The 18,308-nt window shown below is 38.5% G+C and overlaps 2 protein-coding genes across 11 annotated transcripts in view; one reads left to right on the forward strand and one right to left on the reverse strand.

The window, feature by feature from the left end:
* gphnb (gephyrin b) overlaps positions 1-10,809 on the forward strand; it is a 114,333-nt gene extending 103,524 nt beyond the window's left edge. For 8 of the 10 annotated variants that reach the window (XM_058379063.1, XM_058379067.1, XM_058379068.1 and 5 more), the window contains 11 exons: positions 1,503-1,558; positions 2,009-2,128; positions 3,258-3,316; positions 3,646-3,799; positions 4,358-4,479; positions 5,764-5,851; positions 7,176-7,249; positions 7,337-7,410; positions 7,692-7,795; positions 8,511-8,607; positions 9,620-10,809. In XM_058379063.1, the coding sequence (XP_058235046.1) occupies positions 1,503-1,558; positions 2,009-2,128; positions 3,258-3,316; positions 3,646-3,799; positions 4,358-4,479; positions 5,764-5,851; positions 7,176-7,249; positions 7,337-7,410; positions 7,692-7,795; positions 8,511-8,607; positions 9,620-9,753 (1,082 nt within the window). In that variant the 3' untranslated portion in view covers positions 9,754-10,809. The remainder of the gene's footprint in view (positions 1-1,502; positions 1,559-2,008; positions 2,129-3,257; positions 3,317-3,645; positions 3,800-4,357; positions 4,480-5,763; positions 5,852-7,175; positions 7,250-7,336; positions 7,411-7,691; positions 7,796-8,510; positions 8,608-9,619) is intronic. The other 2 variants (XM_058379064.1, XM_058379072.1) reach the window with 1 other exon arrangement.
* Positions 10,810-12,540: 1,731 nt separating this feature from the next.
* atp6v1d (ATPase H+ transporting V1 subunit D) lies at positions 12,541-18,161 on the reverse strand. Its single transcript, XM_058379074.1, has 9 exons — positions 17,948-18,161; positions 16,106-16,223; positions 15,643-15,722; positions 15,478-15,545; positions 14,519-14,563; positions 14,276-14,379; positions 13,977-14,043; positions 13,768-13,846; positions 12,541-13,306 (listed from the first exon to the last, which is right to left on the reverse strand). Exons 1-9 carry the CDS (start codon positions 17,986-17,988, stop codon positions 13,162-13,164), a joined length of 747 nt encoding a protein of 248 aa, XP_058235057.1. The 5' UTR covers positions 17,989-18,161; the 3' UTR covers positions 12,541-13,161.
* Between the last annotated feature and the right edge of the window lie 147 nt (positions 18,162-18,308).

An 18,308-nucleotide genomic window follows, 5' to 3' on the forward strand; every position in this document is an offset into this window, starting at 1 on the left:
CAACATTAAACATTAAATGGATAACAGATAACGCATGACGTACGTCGTGTCACTTTTGATTAAATGACAAAATTGTTAGCGCTGACAAATCACTGTGAGGAATAAAACACTTTGAGCTGTGCAGTTATTGGAAGATAATCAACCTTGTGGTGCTAATCCTCCACTTCACATCACACCTCCCTGTCATTTATTTCTTTCCTGTTATTCCCTATAACAGCACACCCCCATCGCGGCCTATTCCTTACATAATAATAGATAATACTTGCTACCTTCATACGGATATTACAGTGATTCATCAACACCCCCCTTCTATCGGTCTCTCTCTCTCTTTCTGCCTCTCTGTCTATCTCTCTCTCTCTCTCTCTCTCTCTCTGTCACACTCAACTCATCATGAGTGTGTGTTTGCCTCGTATTATGACACTCCATGTTAATTGACGCTTCACTCCCTGTGTCACACCTCCGTATTCCACATATCAGTCATGTCTGCTGCAGAGTGCACTCAGGAAAAGCCTCTCGAAGGGATGAATGTCAAACGGCTCACCCTTGTATTATAGAATTCCACTGTATTTCTCTCTCAGGGGGCCAGACAGACCGCTCCTAAACCTCTTTATCTTTTTACCCATGTCTTAAATCTATTTTCTAAATACATTAATGCTGTAATGTCATGTAATGCTCCATGATGGGTGATGTCAGTGTCAGACACAGACAGGGAGGCTGAAGGCCCTGTGTCTAATCACTAATCACTGACTCCCATCGTTACATGATTTCAGTCGTAGGTTAAAGTGTGTACTACAACGGGGTTGTTTGTCAGGTCATGCTTTTCATTATTCCTCTGTCTTCTGTTCATTTACGAATACCAAATGAGGTTTGGATATACTGTTGTGTGTTCACTGATGCGACTCAAAATTCATTCTTCAAACACGTTTCTGACTAAATTCAAAATATAACTATTGTTATTTAGAGTGTGTATTTAAAGGAAATGACAACACGTCAAAATAACCCAAGATCATGCAGTATTTGCAGAGCTTTAATAACTCAAATAAAACAAAATGCAAATAATTTGTAAACAAATAGTGTTAATGCTTTGGCTAAATAACATTAAGAAATCAGTATTTGGGGGGATAACCCCAATTTGCATGTGTTTTGGCTCCATGCTCTCCACCAGTTTTCACATTGCTGTTGGGGAACTTTATACCACTCTTTTTGCAAAAAAGCAAACAGCTCAGCTTTACTTGATGGTTTGTGACCATCCATCTTCCTCTTGATGACATTCCAGAGGTTTTCAATAGGGTTCAAATCTGGAGATTGGGCAGTGGTGTCTTTATTGTTTTCCAGAGGTGTATATATATTAAAAATAAGTTCATTATACCTACATTCAAGCAATGAGTGATATAGTGTTTGATAAATGGTTCCTGAGTTAATGTGTGTTTGTGTTTGTGGTGTTAAACTGTTACAATGTGCAGTGAGTTTTGCGACGTCTGTTTCTGGTCTTGCGTCTTTAGCGGCCGATGGTCCTGGTGACCGTTTCATCATCGGCGAGTCTCAGGCAGGAGAGCAGGTGAATACACATGCATACACACAGACACACACACCAAGTTTTATATGGTCTTATAAGAACTAATCACATTTTTTTAGCTTAATTGACACCAAGCATTTTTTCTTCCTGAGAATAAATCATGCTTAAACATGGACAAATTGAATCTCCTTCTTTTTTTATTTATAATTTAGAATGCAGTGGTAACCTGTGTCTCTGTGTGTCTGCCTGTCTGTCTTTCTGTGTGTCTGCCTGTCTGTGTGTGTGTCTGTCTGTCTCTCTGTGTCTGCCTATCTGTGCGTGTGTCTGTCTGTCTGTCTGCCTGTCTGTGTGTGTGTGTGTGTGTGTGTCTGTCTGTGTGTGTGTCTGTCTGTCTCTCTGTGTGTCTGCCTGTCTGTGTGTGTGTCTGTCTGTCTCTCTGTGTGTCTGCCTGTCTGTGTGTGTGTCTGTTTGTGTCGTTATTTTCTCCCACAGCCCACGCACACAGTCATGCCAGGTCAGGTGATGAGGGTGACGACCGGAGCTCCTATCCCGTGTGGAGCCGATGCTGTGGTGCAGGTGGAAGACACGGAGCTACTGAGAGAATCCGAGGATGTGAGTTTGCATAGTCACACACTAAACACACAAATAAAAGCATACAAATGCCGTATCTACCTTTCTTCTCCTCCAAAAAAAAAGTTGTGTTTTGAGCTTTTTACCTAAATCCCTGGGGAAAGTAAGTGCATGATTACTTGCCAATGAGATTATTGTTGGTATTTTAGGCAATAATTCCCTTATATTGCAGCCTTTTATTGAAATTATGTTGCCCTACTGCATAATACTGGGGGGGGGGGTTGTCTTAATATTTAAGCCGTAAATTAGGGCTTAAAATAGCATCCAGATTTTCAACCCTGGAGTTCAAGCTAATGGTACACTCAAAGAAAATTCCACGCCACATTTACAAAGGCAGACAACTGTCCTTTAGTTGTTTTCATGCATGCATAAATAAAGCTATAACACTAGAGGCCAGTAAATTCTTTTAAAAAGCTCATGCATTTGTGTAACAGTTCTGTTATATTGTAATAAGAGATATATACACCATTTCTGCACTGAACTATAAATACACTAGTGTCAAGAAATACTGCTTTTTCTAAGCATTGAGCAACAATGCCAAGTTTACATACACTTCCAGAGAGAACACGTTGTACAGTGTGACATTTATTAACTAATTATCGTCTGTAAATCCTTTACTACAGTGTAATAAGCTCTTATGTGATGCTGATCACTTGGCAGATTTTCCACTTATAGGCATTTTTACATGATTATAGGCACGCTTCATTTACAGATTTATATCATAGTTTTTCTGCAAATTGTGTTGGACAAAAGTTCAATAACAGTCCAACTTATATTTTATATATGCTTTATTGTGGTCTAATTTATATATGCAATTTTCACAAAGTATATGCTCTAGGTATTATTTAGGCATTTACTAGTAACTTTAAGAAGGATGTGTATGGACATCATGTGTATAGGATAACAGAGCTAATATTGTGTGTGTGTGTGTGTTTGTGTGTGTGTGTGTGTGTGTTTGTGTGTGTGTGTGTGTGTGTGTGTGTATGCCACTTACTGGAGCTTTAAATTTTAAAAGTCAGCCATCAAGCAAACGTTTTGGTTTGGAATCCAGCTGTACAATAAAAAAGATATCTGAAATAAACTATTTTGTTTTGGCATATAATTTAATCAGGGTACAGAGGAACTTGAAGTGCGCATTCTGGTGCAAGCACGTCCAGGACAGGACATCAGGTAGTGTATGTGTGTGTGCGTGCGTGTGTGTGTGAGTCCATTTCAATCTGAATGCACTGTAATGGCAATTTAAATAAGTTTCATTTTGCATGTATGATATATGCTATGTCCCATTTTAAATCCCATTTACTGTATGACATGTAAAACGTATATATAGCTAATACTGTGGTTATTGGAACTAAAAAATTAAAAACAATAAATAGTGCATATCTACATTCAACAACAGCATCAGTTGCAGCAGCAGTGGCTTACAGTTATATACAAACAGCTCAGTTTGGTCCATCATAATTGTTGAACTTTTCATGAAACTCATCTCGTGTGTGTTTCAGGCCCATTGGTCATGACATAAAGCGTGGAGAGTGTGTTTTGGCCAAAGGCACTCACATGGGCCCATCAGAGATCGGCTTGCTGGCCACAGTGGGAGTCACAGAAGTGGAAGTGCACAAGTTCCCTGTGGTGGCCGTAATGTCCACAGGAAACGAGGTTGGAAATCTCTCTCACACACACACACAGACACACAAACACACACAGTATGTATATGGGTGAGATTAAAACAACAAATTTCTGTGCATATCCTAATACGTTATCATTTCTATAGTAACAACTCATTCACAGGGACAGTGTGGTGGACATTCCACATAATCTAATGTTAATAATAAACAGATGTCTTGTTATTTCATTTATTTAATATTTATGGAGTGGCTGCTTTTGAAACAAATTCTGACATAGAAAAAGTCTTCAAGACAGAGGACTTTACATGTTCAGGCTTCTTGATAACGTAACAAGCTCTTTTTTGTTTTACAAGACAGAAAAAAAGAGAGGCTGGAGAGGGAGTGATAGTTTTTAGAGATTAAAACTTAATAGGAACATAACTTGTTTTGCAAACAGTTAAAAAGTATGAGGTGCCTTTCTTTAAATGGTTTTTAATTGTAACCGTTGTCAGATTTCAATAGAACAATGCTAACCAGACCAATTTTTATTTAAAACTGATAAGGGTTGTGTTTATTTAACTATTTCCTTTTTTTTTTTTTTTTTTTTTAGCTGCTGAACCCTGAGGACGATCTACACCCAGGGAAGATCCGTGACTCTAACCGCTCCACACTGCTTGCCACTATCCAGGAGCACGGCTACCCCACCATTAACCTGGGCATCGTAGGAGACAAGTAAGAATCTTGACATGTTCATCTTACCATGAACCCAACCCCCTTTTGCTGCTGTTATAGCCTCAACTCTTCTGGGAAGTCTTTCCACTAGATTTTGGAGCATGGCTGTGGGGATTTGCCCATTCAGCTATGAGAGCATTAGCGAGGTGAAGCTGGTGTTTGAGATCATCCCACTGGTGTTCTGTGGGGTTGAGGTCAGGGCTCTCTGACTGGTCATCAAGTTCTTTCACTCCAACACTGGCAAATCATATATTCATGGACCTCTTTTTGTGCACTGGGGAATTGTCATGCTGAAACAGTATTGAGATCCAGTGAAGTGAAATCATGAAGCTACAGCATACAAAGGCATTTCAGACAATCATGTGCCTCCAGCTTTGTTGCAAAGGTCATACTGAGGTCATATTCAGGTGTCCACATATGTTTATCCATATAGTGTACATAGATATGCAACCTGAATTAGATACAGGGAAACACTGATTCATAACATGCTCAGCCTGTTGCAGTGTAGTATACACACATTATCATTAATACTCATATATAGTCTAATACCAAATTATTCAGCAAGCTGCCTACTTTAATTTACCAATTTACACATCGTATGTGGACATATTACTTATATTAACATATTTGAACTCAAAGTCCCATTCACTGTCTGTTTATAGAAACACTTCAGTCGAAGGAAGCACTCTCGGGAGAAAAAAGGAAATAAGATAGCTAGGACACTTTTTCTTTTCTCCCTTGCTGGGGCAGAACCCCCAAGAGTGGATCTTTTGTAACTTTAATGTGTGTCTATTACCTAAAAAAGTGAATGTAGTGTACCTCTGAAAATTTACTCTAGTACACTTATGAATGTTCTTTATCATATCTCTAAAAAATATAATATTGAAGTGAACGATGCATATTGAAGTTGCAAAAGATTCTTCAAGGTACCATCCCAGTGACAAGATACACAGATACGATCACATCAGTTCATAAATGCAACCCAATTTTTGTTGCAATAAATAACATTGTAAGTGTATTAACAGACACTATTATTTCCCTGTCCATGTACAGTATATTACTTATACACTTTAATGTAAGATTCATTTTATTTTGTATGACCTACATTAGCTGTTTAATTCTTATTGGTCTTTACTAGTACAAATTGTACTCATCATCTGAAAGGACATGGTCACTAACCTATTTTTTGACCACATAGAAACCTTAAGAAATTAACCTGTTTCTGGTTCGGGTACCACTGGCACCATGGTAACAGTTGGTGTGGTTTCTTGTCTCCTCCCACAGCCCAGATGACCTCTTGAATGCCCTGAACGAGGGCATCAGCCGTGCCGATGTCATCATCACCTCAGGGGGCGTGTCCATGGGCGAGAAGGTACGGGACTGAATAAGTCCTCAGGGAAAGTTCATAAACTTTCAGTTTCTTCTTGTTCAGTGTGTTCACTTCAGCAGGGAGCTCTGATCCAAGAGTGGCACAGTCTCTGCTCTGGTTGTAAATGTGTCCTCACCCACATCATTACTAGTACTCCTTGCCTAAACGTCCATCCCTATCTGATTGCTTTATCAGCTCATAGGAAGTTTATTTGATAAGCCTGTACAAATGGGGCCATTACTTGCTTAATATTTGATAAATCTAGCACTGATTTTTCTTCTCAAATATTTACATTTGATTGTTTATTTCACAGTGCCAGCTAGTCCACACATTCTTGACAGCTGCTGGAACTTATTCAGCCAGCTAGTTAGCTATATGGTTATGTAGACTATCATGACTATCAAATTGTAATTCATAATGCTACATTTGAACATACAGCAAAAAAGCTACCAGAGGCCATTCATTTTCAATGAGAGCTGTCAATTTCCAGGGACATGTGCAGCAATGACCATAGGCAACAAGATGTTGGTGTGTCCAGTGACATGACAAAGTTTTCTGTACGCACATATATGCTGCAGAAACTATCAGTGGGAGTGAAGACAGTAGAGCTCATGTGATCTGTGACAAAGAGCACACTCCTCTTCTCATCTCTTATGCGGATATACACTGCTGAGTTTAATATACATGTGCTCTTCCTCCAGAATGTTTATTTTAAAGACAAGAAAATTGTAGTCATTAGTGTTATGCTAGTTGTGCCACCCATTTATAAACATTATCACTATGGCAACCATTAGTAGGCACTGATGACTTGCAGTGATAAAGTCGCTGTATCTGTGAATGTAGCTTAAAGAAATTGTTTATATAAATTAATCAAAACCACTTCAGCTTCTTTGTTCTGGAAAATCCTCTCAGTTCTTTCTTTGTGTAGTTTGTTTTATTTGTAACCTTTTACATCTGTTTATTCATTTTTTATCCATGGCTAAGTAAAGGACACTGATTTTGACCCTTTGCATATGAAGCATGTATACAAATAAAGTTCTCCTTTAGAGAAGTAGTCTTCATGTACTTCTATGTCATGAGGGGACGTTGATGAGGGTGTCTTGGAACACAGGGCTGGTCTAAAGTACACACTTTAACTCTTGATATAGCTCCATGCTGACATCTCGTGGCTCACTTTAGATGCAGGTGAATCTTTCTACAGCAGTGAGACCTGGTGATAAATAATGTATGACTTTCCTCCCCTGCCATATGGGACTGTCTGGGGTTTTATGAGAATGTGTGTTTCGATCATCATTAATGTGGACCTTTAATTGGCCTGTTTCGACAGGACTACCTGAAGCAGGTGTTGGATATTGACCTCCACGCTCAGATTCACTTTGGGCGTGTCTTTATGAAACCTGGGTGAGTGGACGAAGGAGTAGCCAATGTTTTGAAAAGCAGTTCTGAACAGCAGCAGTCTTTTTTATTTGTGTTTGTTCTTTCATGTAGTCTCCCTACAACATTTGCCACTTTGGACATGGATGGTACACGAAAGCTTATTTTTGCTCTACCAGGTAGGGATGGTGAGAGAGTTTGTTGGTATGTATTTATTAGCCTTAAGAGAAATATTTTAGTTTGTTCAGATTAATTTCTTTTATTTTAGCATATATATATAAATGTATGCAAATGTATATATATACATTTGTCATATACGAGTGTCAGAAGTATTAATAACAAGTTTTTAAGAAGGAAATGTCCTCTCTATTTTTTACTCATGGTGAAGTTTCCTTTTATTATGAATATGGCCCTGATTAGCTCTTTCAGCTCTGAACTTGGGAATAAGATCAGACTTTGTTTTTCACAGGGAATCCCGTGTCAGCCGTGGTTACGTGTAATCTCTTTGTCATACCTGCCTTGAGGAAGATGCAGGGAATCCTGGACCCAAGACCCACCATCATCAAAGCTAGAGTAAGACTCAGTCATATTATAAAGAAAAATCCTTATGTTCAACGGGGTATGCTTTTACATGGTTAATTCTGCAAATTCTAATCCAATTCTATCAAATGAGACTTCATGTTCATGTTTAGCTGATATGATTCCATCGTACACTATGTTGTTACAATTTTACCAAGTTAAATGATTTTGAATAGTTTCAATTGTTCTAGTACTTCCTATAATAAGACAGTTTTCAATGGTCTTGTTCTGTTGCTAGATAATTTTGTATAAGTTTAAGCATATATTTTTCAGAAAGAAGCAAAATTGTCTGACAATAGATTTTTAAAAATAAAACAAAAAAAAAGGTTTAAAGCTTGATATTTGTAAAACAGAAAATGTATAGAAATAGATTTAATAATCCTAAGACTTTCATGTTGTTTTAATGCTGTTAAATGTGTTAAATGCTGTGTGTCATCGCAGTAAACTGATACCTGACCAGAAGAAAAGATCAATTTCAGCTTCATATTTCGATTTGTGACTTTTTGTGATTCACATAATGTGTTCTTGATGAGCTTTAACTGAACTAATTACAAGTTTAATGATCGATAATGATTTAAGAATTGTACTTTGTTGTAGAGTTCAACATTTGTAGTAGTCTTAAACAGAGTTAGTGCTTAAAGTATAATGAAATATACATTTCCAGGATAAACAAGCAAGTGGATGAAATGCTCTTGCTGTGTGTCTGCAGTTGTCCTGTGATGTAAAGCTGGACCCGCGTCCTGAGTATCACCGCTGTATTTTAACATGGCACCATCAGGAGCCGCTGCCATGGGCTCAGAGCACAGGTGGGCGCACCATATGTATGGGAGAGAAATGAAAAGAAGTAAACACAACCAGTGCAGTAAACTATTTTAACTATTTTTTTTTCTGCAAATGTTAATGCAGTTACTTTAGATTTGAAAACAGTGAAAAAAATAAACCAATGTGCACAAATTTGGACACCCTTCCAGTTATTAAAGACTTAATTTAACTCATTAGGCAGGTGAATATTTGGGAATAACAATTTGAGAATGTAAAAAAACTTCTCTGACCCCTACATGACAGCACGGACTCACAAGAAGGTCCAGCTGATGAAGGAGCAGTGATGCATTATTCTGTTGTACAGAGCTATATTGAGTTACAATATTGAGTTGATCTGGATGGAAGAGTCATCAGGAAGAATTTGCTGCTAAATAATGACTAAGTGTCAAAAATCTTTACACATACCACAATGACTACTTTTTTTGCTTCTATTTTTACTTTACTTTTATTCGTGTCTGTATTTTAATTGATCAAATACAATATAAAGTAGCTGCATTCATCATTTCTGCACAGGTTGTACTTACTTTTCATTTCGATTATCAACAAAATATGTCATTTGGCCAGGGTTACCTAAATCTTTGTATACAGCTGTATTCATCTTGTCCTGTCAATAAGCTTAAACAAACATGGTTTATCTGTCCTGCTGTTTCTGTGAGCTAAAGAACACTGATTTTACTCCTTGTTGTTGTGACATTAAATAACCCCATTTTATTTATCTTAACCTCAGTGATGACTGGTCGTATTAGATGGAAGCTACAATCTAATATCTTTAAAAAACCTTGACTAGGGGGTGTTTCACTTTGTGTTATAACCTGGCATGACTGATGGACTGCGTGAATCTACAGTCTACAACTTTTTATACCATTTTGTGTATTTCACTTTTGGTGGTTTTAAACTTGTTTCCACAAAAAGCCAAAATAATACTTCTTAACACATTTCTTACCAGCAAAAGGTCTTGATTTAACTGTGGTATCTTCATTTGGTTTTCGTACACAGGAAACCAGGTGAACAGCCGGCTCATGAGCATGCGCAGCGCCAACGGCCTCCTCATGCTACCTCCCAAAACAGAGCAATACGTGGAGCTGCACAAAGGCGAGGTGGTGGACGTCATGGTCATAGGGCGGCTATGATGTCATCAGCGAGGGACAGAGGGATAGAGGGAGCATAGAGCTGCGAGCGAGCGGTGGTTCACGGTGCATGCCCACATATCATCGACTATCTCTGTAATATGCAATGGCACAGCTAGTTTTTATTGATTTGGATAACGTTGAAGTATAGTCGACATCTTGATCACGAAAAACTACTAGATACATATTTAAAAAAAAAAAAAAAAGATTTAAAAAAGATCCTAGTATTTAAAACCTTAAAAAAATAACTTTTAAGTAAAAAAAAAAAGAGATTTATTCTGTAATATATTATTATAATTATTACTCTTATTATTATTGATTATGATCATTATTCTTCTCATGATTATTATATTAAGACAGCTCTGTTCTTTTCATTGCGATTGCTTTGTGTGTTCGATGCTAGACCTTATCGATATAGCTGTAGCATTTTAATAGAAAGCAGTAGGTGCCTGCCAGGAAAAAAAAAATATATACATCATTTCCTCATCTTAAAGCGATAGTTTGGCTAAAAATTCATTTTTACACAACTTCCTCCTTACCCCCAAAAATGTAACTGATCAGCCAAGATATGTTTGGTGTCTGAATTTTGCTTCTTTATTTATTTCCTGGAGCTACAGGGCTAATGTAGCTAACAAGTAACGGAGACTTACACACACACACCCCAAACTGAATTGGGGTAAGTGGGGCCTTGTGTAAATTGCATTTTTGGCTAAACAACAAACGGATCTGATCGCTCAAACATGAGTATCATGTGAGGTGAATGGAGAGTGGCACTTCCTGCGACACTCTGGTTTTTTCCTCATCCGTACGCACCATTACGGCTTCACCGAGAGCTTTGCTTGTTGTTTCTCTTGTGAGTCTTGTTTATGTACGCAGTGGGGGTTTTGTGTGGGGGAACACGAAACCACCTGCCCGATCCCTGAAGCTTCCTTATTAGTCACCTGACCTGGTGAAGCTCCTCCCCTAACCCCCAGGGGGTGGAGTCACTGGATAATCTTTTATTTGAATATATATATATATATATATATATATATATATATATATATATATATATATATATATATATACAGTATATATATAAACATGCTGATTAAAACAGCTTATTTAAGTGCTGAGAGCCTTTTTAACCTACTACACAAACCTGTACAGTAAAAAACACAAACCGTGTTGTACAGATCTACGTGACCAGCACTGCGGAGAAAACTTACCGAGCAAAGAGGAGACATTGCTGAACAAACTCTGTACAATAACATTTTCTGTAATGATATGAAACTGATGAGAGAGACTATGATAATAAAATCCTTGATCATTATATAAAAAAAATGATTTGTACAGAGGTTTTTTCTACAAACCTTTTCGTCTTCATGAAACATGAAGCATTATGATGTTTCCCCATGAACAGTGTCATGTGCCACACTTAGAACTCTATGTTATGTAATACTCTAGCAGGTTGTAGTCTGTAAGATCATTGGTTTGTCGTGATTGTATATTCTTCGTAAGCACATCTGGACAATTTAAGCAAAATGTCACTCGGGGTGAGGGGGTGGGGGAATCGATTCTTAGATCCATCTCCATTTTTAAAAAACAGTAATAAAGAAAAAGAAGTCTATTTTTTTTGCCTAAAATATATATTTAAGGCCACTAACCTTGTGTTTTCCCACACTAAATAGTGTGGCTTGTGTTAGCAAGTTCCACACAAGCAAAGTATTCCAGGAATACAACAGACACCTTCAGGAAGTGTTCCTGCAGTATAGGCTTAACGATTGCGTATACGATGCAATTATTCAATGAAGAACAATATCTGTTATGCTCTAACAAATAAAGAGTGAGATAATAATGAGAGATTTTTATGAAACTTTTTTTTTCTGAAAAAAAAAACAAAAATAGCTCCATTTTTAAAAGGTCCAAGTCTACAGATTAAGAAATTTGTTTTTAAATGTAGGTTTCACGTAAACATTTGTTGATGCAATTCTGCAACCGATCTTAAACATTATATAATAAGGAAGTTTTTCTTTCATTTCTCGGTATGTCGTGTATCAAAACGACTGCTCACGGTAAGAACATAAAAGCTAGAGCTGCAGTAAATAGATATTGTACAACAGGGGTCCCCAACCATCGGTACCGGCCCGTGGATCATTTGGTATCGGGCAGCAAAGAAACATATATATATATATATATATCTTAAAATGTATGTATTTTAGCTAAATATCTGGACCTGTCGGCGACTCAAAATCGTGCCGTGTGAAAGGAGTTCTGACTTAAAAGTACCTCGGCGATGACCTACAGCCAATGAGAGAGCGAGATACAGGGCCGCGGGCAGTTCGGGGAGGAGTTATAGACCACAATACCAGCAAGCATGGCTTGAGTTGGAGCACAATATTATAGTTTAATAGAGGTTTTAATCAGAAAAATATCTTAAATATAGTTAGATCAGAATAACATTTATATCAGAAACATTTGCTTGACACTAGAGAGCTGCCCCAGTGGGTCTGGTATCGAAAACTGTCTGGTATCGAACCGGTCCATGGTAGAAAAACGGTGAGAAACCCTGTCGTACAACATATTTCCTGACTATTCCACTAACATACAGCATTAACATGCTGCTCCGATAAGGTAAGAGCTGTAAAGTCTCTGTGGAATTGATTAATTCGGTTTTTGCTAGAAATGTAGAAAGGTTCAGTTAGAGGTGTTGGAGGGGAATACTTATGCAAAGCATGGTATAAATAGATGCAGCTGATTAAGAGATGGAGTGAGACTTGGCGACTGACCACAAAAAGTTCAAGCGGAGGATGAAAGTCAACCATTTTTATTCCAAATGACTTTCACAGACTTGGGACGATACAACTATTTCAGCACAGCAACAATCACAATGAAATGTCTAACAGTGGATTAAAAGTGAGATGACTCTGTGATGCAATGAACTGTATGAAGAGCTAGACTAAAGTTTTCTGTCATTATCAATGGTCTGAAGTTTCCAGTGAGTATCACACGTTATAGTTCCAACCACATCAGGTTTCGAAGTTGCACTAGAGTATATGTACTACATAGAAAACAGCCTAACATGATGAACTGATATCCTTCTGAGGCGACTGGAATGATATTTCGGATAATCCCATACAGTCATCAGTGATAAATCACACACACACACACACACACACACACACACACACAGACTCAAAGATAGTAAACCATACAGAGAACACAGTCAATGCTAGCAGCGTGAACCAACAATGTACAGATATTTATAATTTATATGTACTATATAGTTATTATAACGTTGAACATGCTTTTTTCCCCCCAAAAAAGGTAAAAACAAAATAAGCACCAACATATACACAAAACAAAGGAGATTTCACAAAATATATCGTGCTTGGCCTGGTAGGCACGAAGAATAAATAGAGTGAAGCAGACTCATTCAAACAGCAGGTCCTCGTCTTTCTCCATATCGACCATGTTGGCCGGTTCGGCGATGGGACCGAGCTCAGCCCGGCGCCGCTCCATCTCCTTCTCATTCTTCTCCCTCAGCTGCTTCTTCTTCTCCTGAATCTTCTTCAACCTGGTGAAGTCGAGGGGAGACAGAGGGAAGTTTGGATCACTTATGTGGCTATCTTAGTGGAGTTACTGAAATGACACTGGAGTCCAATTATTGTTGTCCATGCAAAATGGCTTACTATGCAGACTTATCTAACTCAAGCTTATTTTAATCAAAGACTGTTGTGAGGTATTCAGAATTATAGAACAATAATAAAGCCACTACAGTATTGTAAGTTGTTATAAAGCAGCAAATCAAATATTCTGCAATTGACACTATATCCTATTAAATTATTAGGTACCTCCCCTTAGTGTGCTCTTGCCCCCCTTGTGCCCACCCAAACACTTTTGGTCATGTACACTGAGTAAATCTTGCTTAAATTTGAGATTGAAGATCAAACTGATTTGGTCCGAAAACATTATAGGAATCAAATACAAAAGAAATTTAGCAGTCTCTTTTATTATAACTAGTGTAGCGAGACTGACCTGTAGAACTCTTCTCTTTCTCTCTCATCCAGTTCAGTGATGATGTACGTGAGGGTTCGCTCGATCCTTGGGATAATAACTAAGGGAAAAGAAAGAGTGTTCAAGTTATGCTTCAAACTCCTCTAGTGTTTACTATTTAGGAATGTTGTAATATCGGTGCTATCATCAGATCACATCCTGAGAGCAGTACAGACTGGTCTCTGACTTACCGTGCTCGATGGCATTCACACGACGGTTAGTGATCTTAATGGCTTCATCCAAGGTAACGAAGGAGGTCTGTAGATTGAGGGATCCAAAAGCAAAAGGTATCAAATACAATTTCCTTCATCTTTTAATAATTACTTTTTGCTCTGCCAGTGGATCCAGATCTATCCTGGGATTGAGCTCAATGCAGGAATGCAGCATATACACACACATCTTCACACACTCCTACACACCTAGGGGTCATTTCAAATCCACGTACCAGACATTAAATGTAACATATAGTACATATGTGCATGCCCCCTACCTGCAGGGAGGCTAACTCCACCAACAGCTCCACAGCTTTAGCGTAGTTCCTCTTCAGCCTGGACAACTGCTCTCCACCTCTCGCTAAACCAGTCAGCTCATAGCCTACACACACAATCATTCTGTTAGTTTCTGCTGTCTGTAAAGCACTGAGTTCTACTGGCAATTCTCTCTACAGTTACTTCTACAAGTTCCAAACAAAGAATTTATATTTATATCAATTTTTTCCCCAAACATTACTTACTGTCTCCTCCTTCCTGGTAGTGCTCGAATACAGGAAGAGTCACACCTGGAGTCAAACAGTGAATGTTACTAAAAACGATCAATTTTGATGCATTATTATTATTATTATGATTATTATTAACAAATCTGCTCCTGAAGTCACTGCTGTGTCATTTATAGTGTGGATGCATTACTGTGATTCATCACAAGAGGGCAGTGTTTTGTGTGATGTGACGTTGTAACATGAGAGAAAAGCCTTCCTATGTACACAATCAGGCAGAACATTATGACTACCTGCTTAATATCTCTGCCCCCTCCCCCAGACCTGTCATGCATTGTGTATTCTGACACCTTTCTATCAGAACCAGCATTAACTTCTTCAGCAATTTGAGCAACAGTAGCTCGTCTGTCGGATCGGATCTATACTTCCCACGTGCATCATTGTGCCTTGGCCGCCCATGACCCTGTCGCCGGTTCACCACTGTTCCTTCCTTGGACCACTTTTGATAGATACTGACCACTGCAGACCGGGAACACCCCACAAGAGCTGCAGTTTTGGAGATGCTCTGATCCAGTTGTCTAGCCATCACAATTTGGCCCTTGTCAAACTTGCTCAAATCCTTACGCTTGTCCATTTTTCCTGCTTCTAACACATCAACTTTGAGGACAAAATGTTCACTTGCTGCCTAATATATCCCACCCACTAACAGGTGCCATGATGAGGAGATAATCAGTGTTATTCACTTCACCTGTCACTGCTCATAATGTTATGCCTGATCAATGTATATACACATTACCTTTTGGCACTAAAATGTTCCTTTTGGTTACAGAGGTTAATGTTTTGGATAAGATTTAGGTGTAAAGATGTACTGTGGTATTAATCAGCTACATTAATCATTATGTCAATAGAAGGTCCTCCCAAAAAAATAGACAATCATGTCTGTGTTTTCCTAGTCAAATTTTACACTACATAAAGCAGACCTGCAACATTGTCCTTCTTTGCTCTGACTTTCACCTGGGCCTTGTTCACATTCTGGATGACTGTAGTGCTAAAGAAACAAAACACAGAGTGAGATGAAGAGACACAGCAACCAGTAAACACACACACAAAGCATTAATGTTCATGATCACATTCTGTGCTTATACCTAAAGTCTCCAGCAGCAAATTTGGCTTCGGCTAAGGAGAAAGCTGCTTCCCTCATCACCTCTCCCATCAGCGTCTTAGTCTGGGAATTAACATAAAGCCTGGTTAACTGGTGAACAATACTGGAAATAAATAAGCTAAAGCGTTACAAAATCACTACACAAGTATTTAACACAAATAAATATGTAAGCAGGATGTAAAATCCATTATGTAGTTCAGTATAAATAGGGATAAATGTTAGTTGACTGGAATTTCTTTTTATTTATTTATTTATTTTATTATTTTATTTAATCATTTTATTTCTTCTTTTTTTCCCTCTTTATCTGATATAAAATGTATATATAACTCTTATTATTTTTTTTAATTATTAATGTTGTGTTGACAATTGTTTTGTTTTGTAAAACGTAAAAAAAAAATATATATATACACATTAGCCAGATTATACAAAGCTGCTCGTCATCCTACCTCAATGATTTTCCTTAGAATCTGCCGGAAACGCATGGACAGAGCGTCGGCTTTCTTCTTCAGCAGGTTGCGTCCGGTCTGAGCTCCTTTCAGACGTGCCTTCATGATGGTCTGAGCCCTGAAAGATAAAACTCCTGTTTAAACCTCAGTTTCTGTCATCATTTATGCCACTTATATGCACTATATTACCGAATGTTTTGGGACACCCCTCCAAATCATTGAGTTCAGGTGTTGTTCTTCAGGGGTTGGGCTTGACGCCTTAGTTCCAGTGAAAGGAACTCTTAATGCTTCAGCCTACCAAGACATTTTGGACAATTTCATGCTCCTGTTCCTACATGACTGCACACCAGTGCACAAAGCAAGTTTCATAAAGACATGGATGAGTGAGTTTGGTGTGGAGGAACTTCACAGAGTCCTGACCTCAACCTGATAGAACACCTTTGGGATGAATTAGGGCGGAGACTGCGAGCCAGACCAAAACTGTGTCTGCCTTCACATGCACATGAATGTAATATGAAGTTTGCAGCTATAACAGCTTCAACTCTTCTGGGAAGGCTTTCCACAAGGTTTAAGAGTGTGTTCATGGGAATTTTTGATCATTCCTCTAGAAGCACATTTGCAAGGTCAGGCACTGATGTTGGACACAAAGGTCTGGCTCACAGTCTCTGCTCTAATTCATCCCAAAGGTGTTCTATCAGGTTGAGGTCAGGACTCTAAAGTTCCTCCACACCAAACTCACTCATCCATGTCTTTATGGACCTTGCTTTGTGCACTGGTGTGCAGTCATGTTGGAACAGGAAGGGGTCATCCCCAAACTGTTCCCATAAAGTTGGGAGCATGAAAATGTCCAAAAATGTCATGGTATGCTGAAGCATTAAGAGTTCCTTTCACTGGAACTAAGTGGCCGAGCCCAACTCCTGGAAACCAACACCCGAGCTCAATGATCACCAGTCTTTTTATCATTTCCGCTCTCACTTGAAGCTGATGAGACGAAATAAAAAGCATCGCTCGTCATGATACTGAGACACGGAAAAGGTTTTCGGAAGCTGGAGACACTTCCTCACAAACACTTCACCTCATCAACGATTAAAAGTCTATTAAATAACATCATGCTTTTTAAACGATTTATTACAAGCTTAAGATTTTGTAGACTATTTATGTAGATTATTTGTGACTCTGTGTTGCATGGGTCTGGCTAAATTTTATGCGAATAAACAGACTTTTTCCATCTTGTCTCAGGATTTGCAATGCTACTACAACCCACAAGCAGCTGCTTCAGTTTTTCCTCACAGGCTGCTGCAGGAAGCTCAGGTCACGAGACTGACTCAGACTTCTGCTTTCAAGTAGAATATCTTGGAAGAGCAAGGATTTCACATACATATCTCCTCATATATCCACAACTAAACTCTTTACTATAGATAATATGCTCGAATGCACAATACTGGGGATTAAGTTTTAATGTAATATTTATTTTATACTGAAGAGCTCCATCCCTGACCCACAACAAGCCTGTCCTGTGGCTCTGTTCATCCACCGCAGAATGTCGGTGAATATAAACCAGACATTAAACTCAACATTCTACCAATATTACCTAATTAATCTCACAGAGCTGTGTTTTAACTCTAAAATAAACAGGCTATTAAAGTAAGTACAGCATGAAATAAATAATAAAATCCAGGTTCTCGCTAGGACAATGGTTCATATTTGTGTATAAGTGAATTGAATGCAGTTAAAATAGTCTGAAATGTTTCCAAACTGTCGTGAAAATGATCGTGATATTAGACTGACATTTCATTTCTATTCAGCGAGCTAACCTCTCTGTCACCTAGCTTAGCTACTCACATTCTCGAAGGAAATATGTCGATCCGGTCTTTGCCTGACATCTTTGCCTTTTGTTGAGGATTTTATATATACTCCTTGAAGCAAAACTCCTCAGATATAAACCTTTGCACGGCCCTGTTTATGTGCTGTTACTGGCATAAAGATTGCTGAACCAACACTGATAGTTTTGACTGATTCTCTGTGACCGTCGCAGGCAGCGGCCCTGTTCTAATTACGCTTCGTGTCGATAGACAGTGTGCTACGAATGACGTACAGCGCCATGTGTTACACCCTAGGTAGTGCACCTATGTAGGGAGGTAGTAGCTATTCGGGATTCATTCCGTTAAAAAAAACCGTAGTGCGTCGCACAGGCAGCTGACCG

This window comes from Hemibagrus wyckioides, linkage group LG25 (assembly GCF_019097595.1).
Source record: "Hemibagrus wyckioides isolate EC202008001 linkage group LG25, SWU_Hwy_1.0, whole genome shotgun sequence".
Taxonomy (NCBI): domain Eukaryota; kingdom Metazoa; phylum Chordata; class Actinopteri; order Siluriformes; family Bagridae; genus Hemibagrus; species Hemibagrus wyckioides.

Bases quoted from the DNA above. Each gene is read 5' to 3' on its own strand.
- atp6v1d (XM_058379074.1), bottom strand. From the start codon at position 17,988: ATGTCAGGCAAAGACCGGATCGACATATTTCCTTCGAGAAT. The intron at 14,564-15,477 runs GTCTGCTTTATG...GTTTGACTCCAG, and splicing joins AAAGAAGGACAATGTTGCAG to GTGTGACTCTTCCTGTATTC. The intron at 13,307-13,767 runs GTCAGTCTCGCT...CGACTTCACCAG, and splicing joins GAAAGAGAAGAGTTCTACAG to GTTGAAGAAGATTCAGGAGA.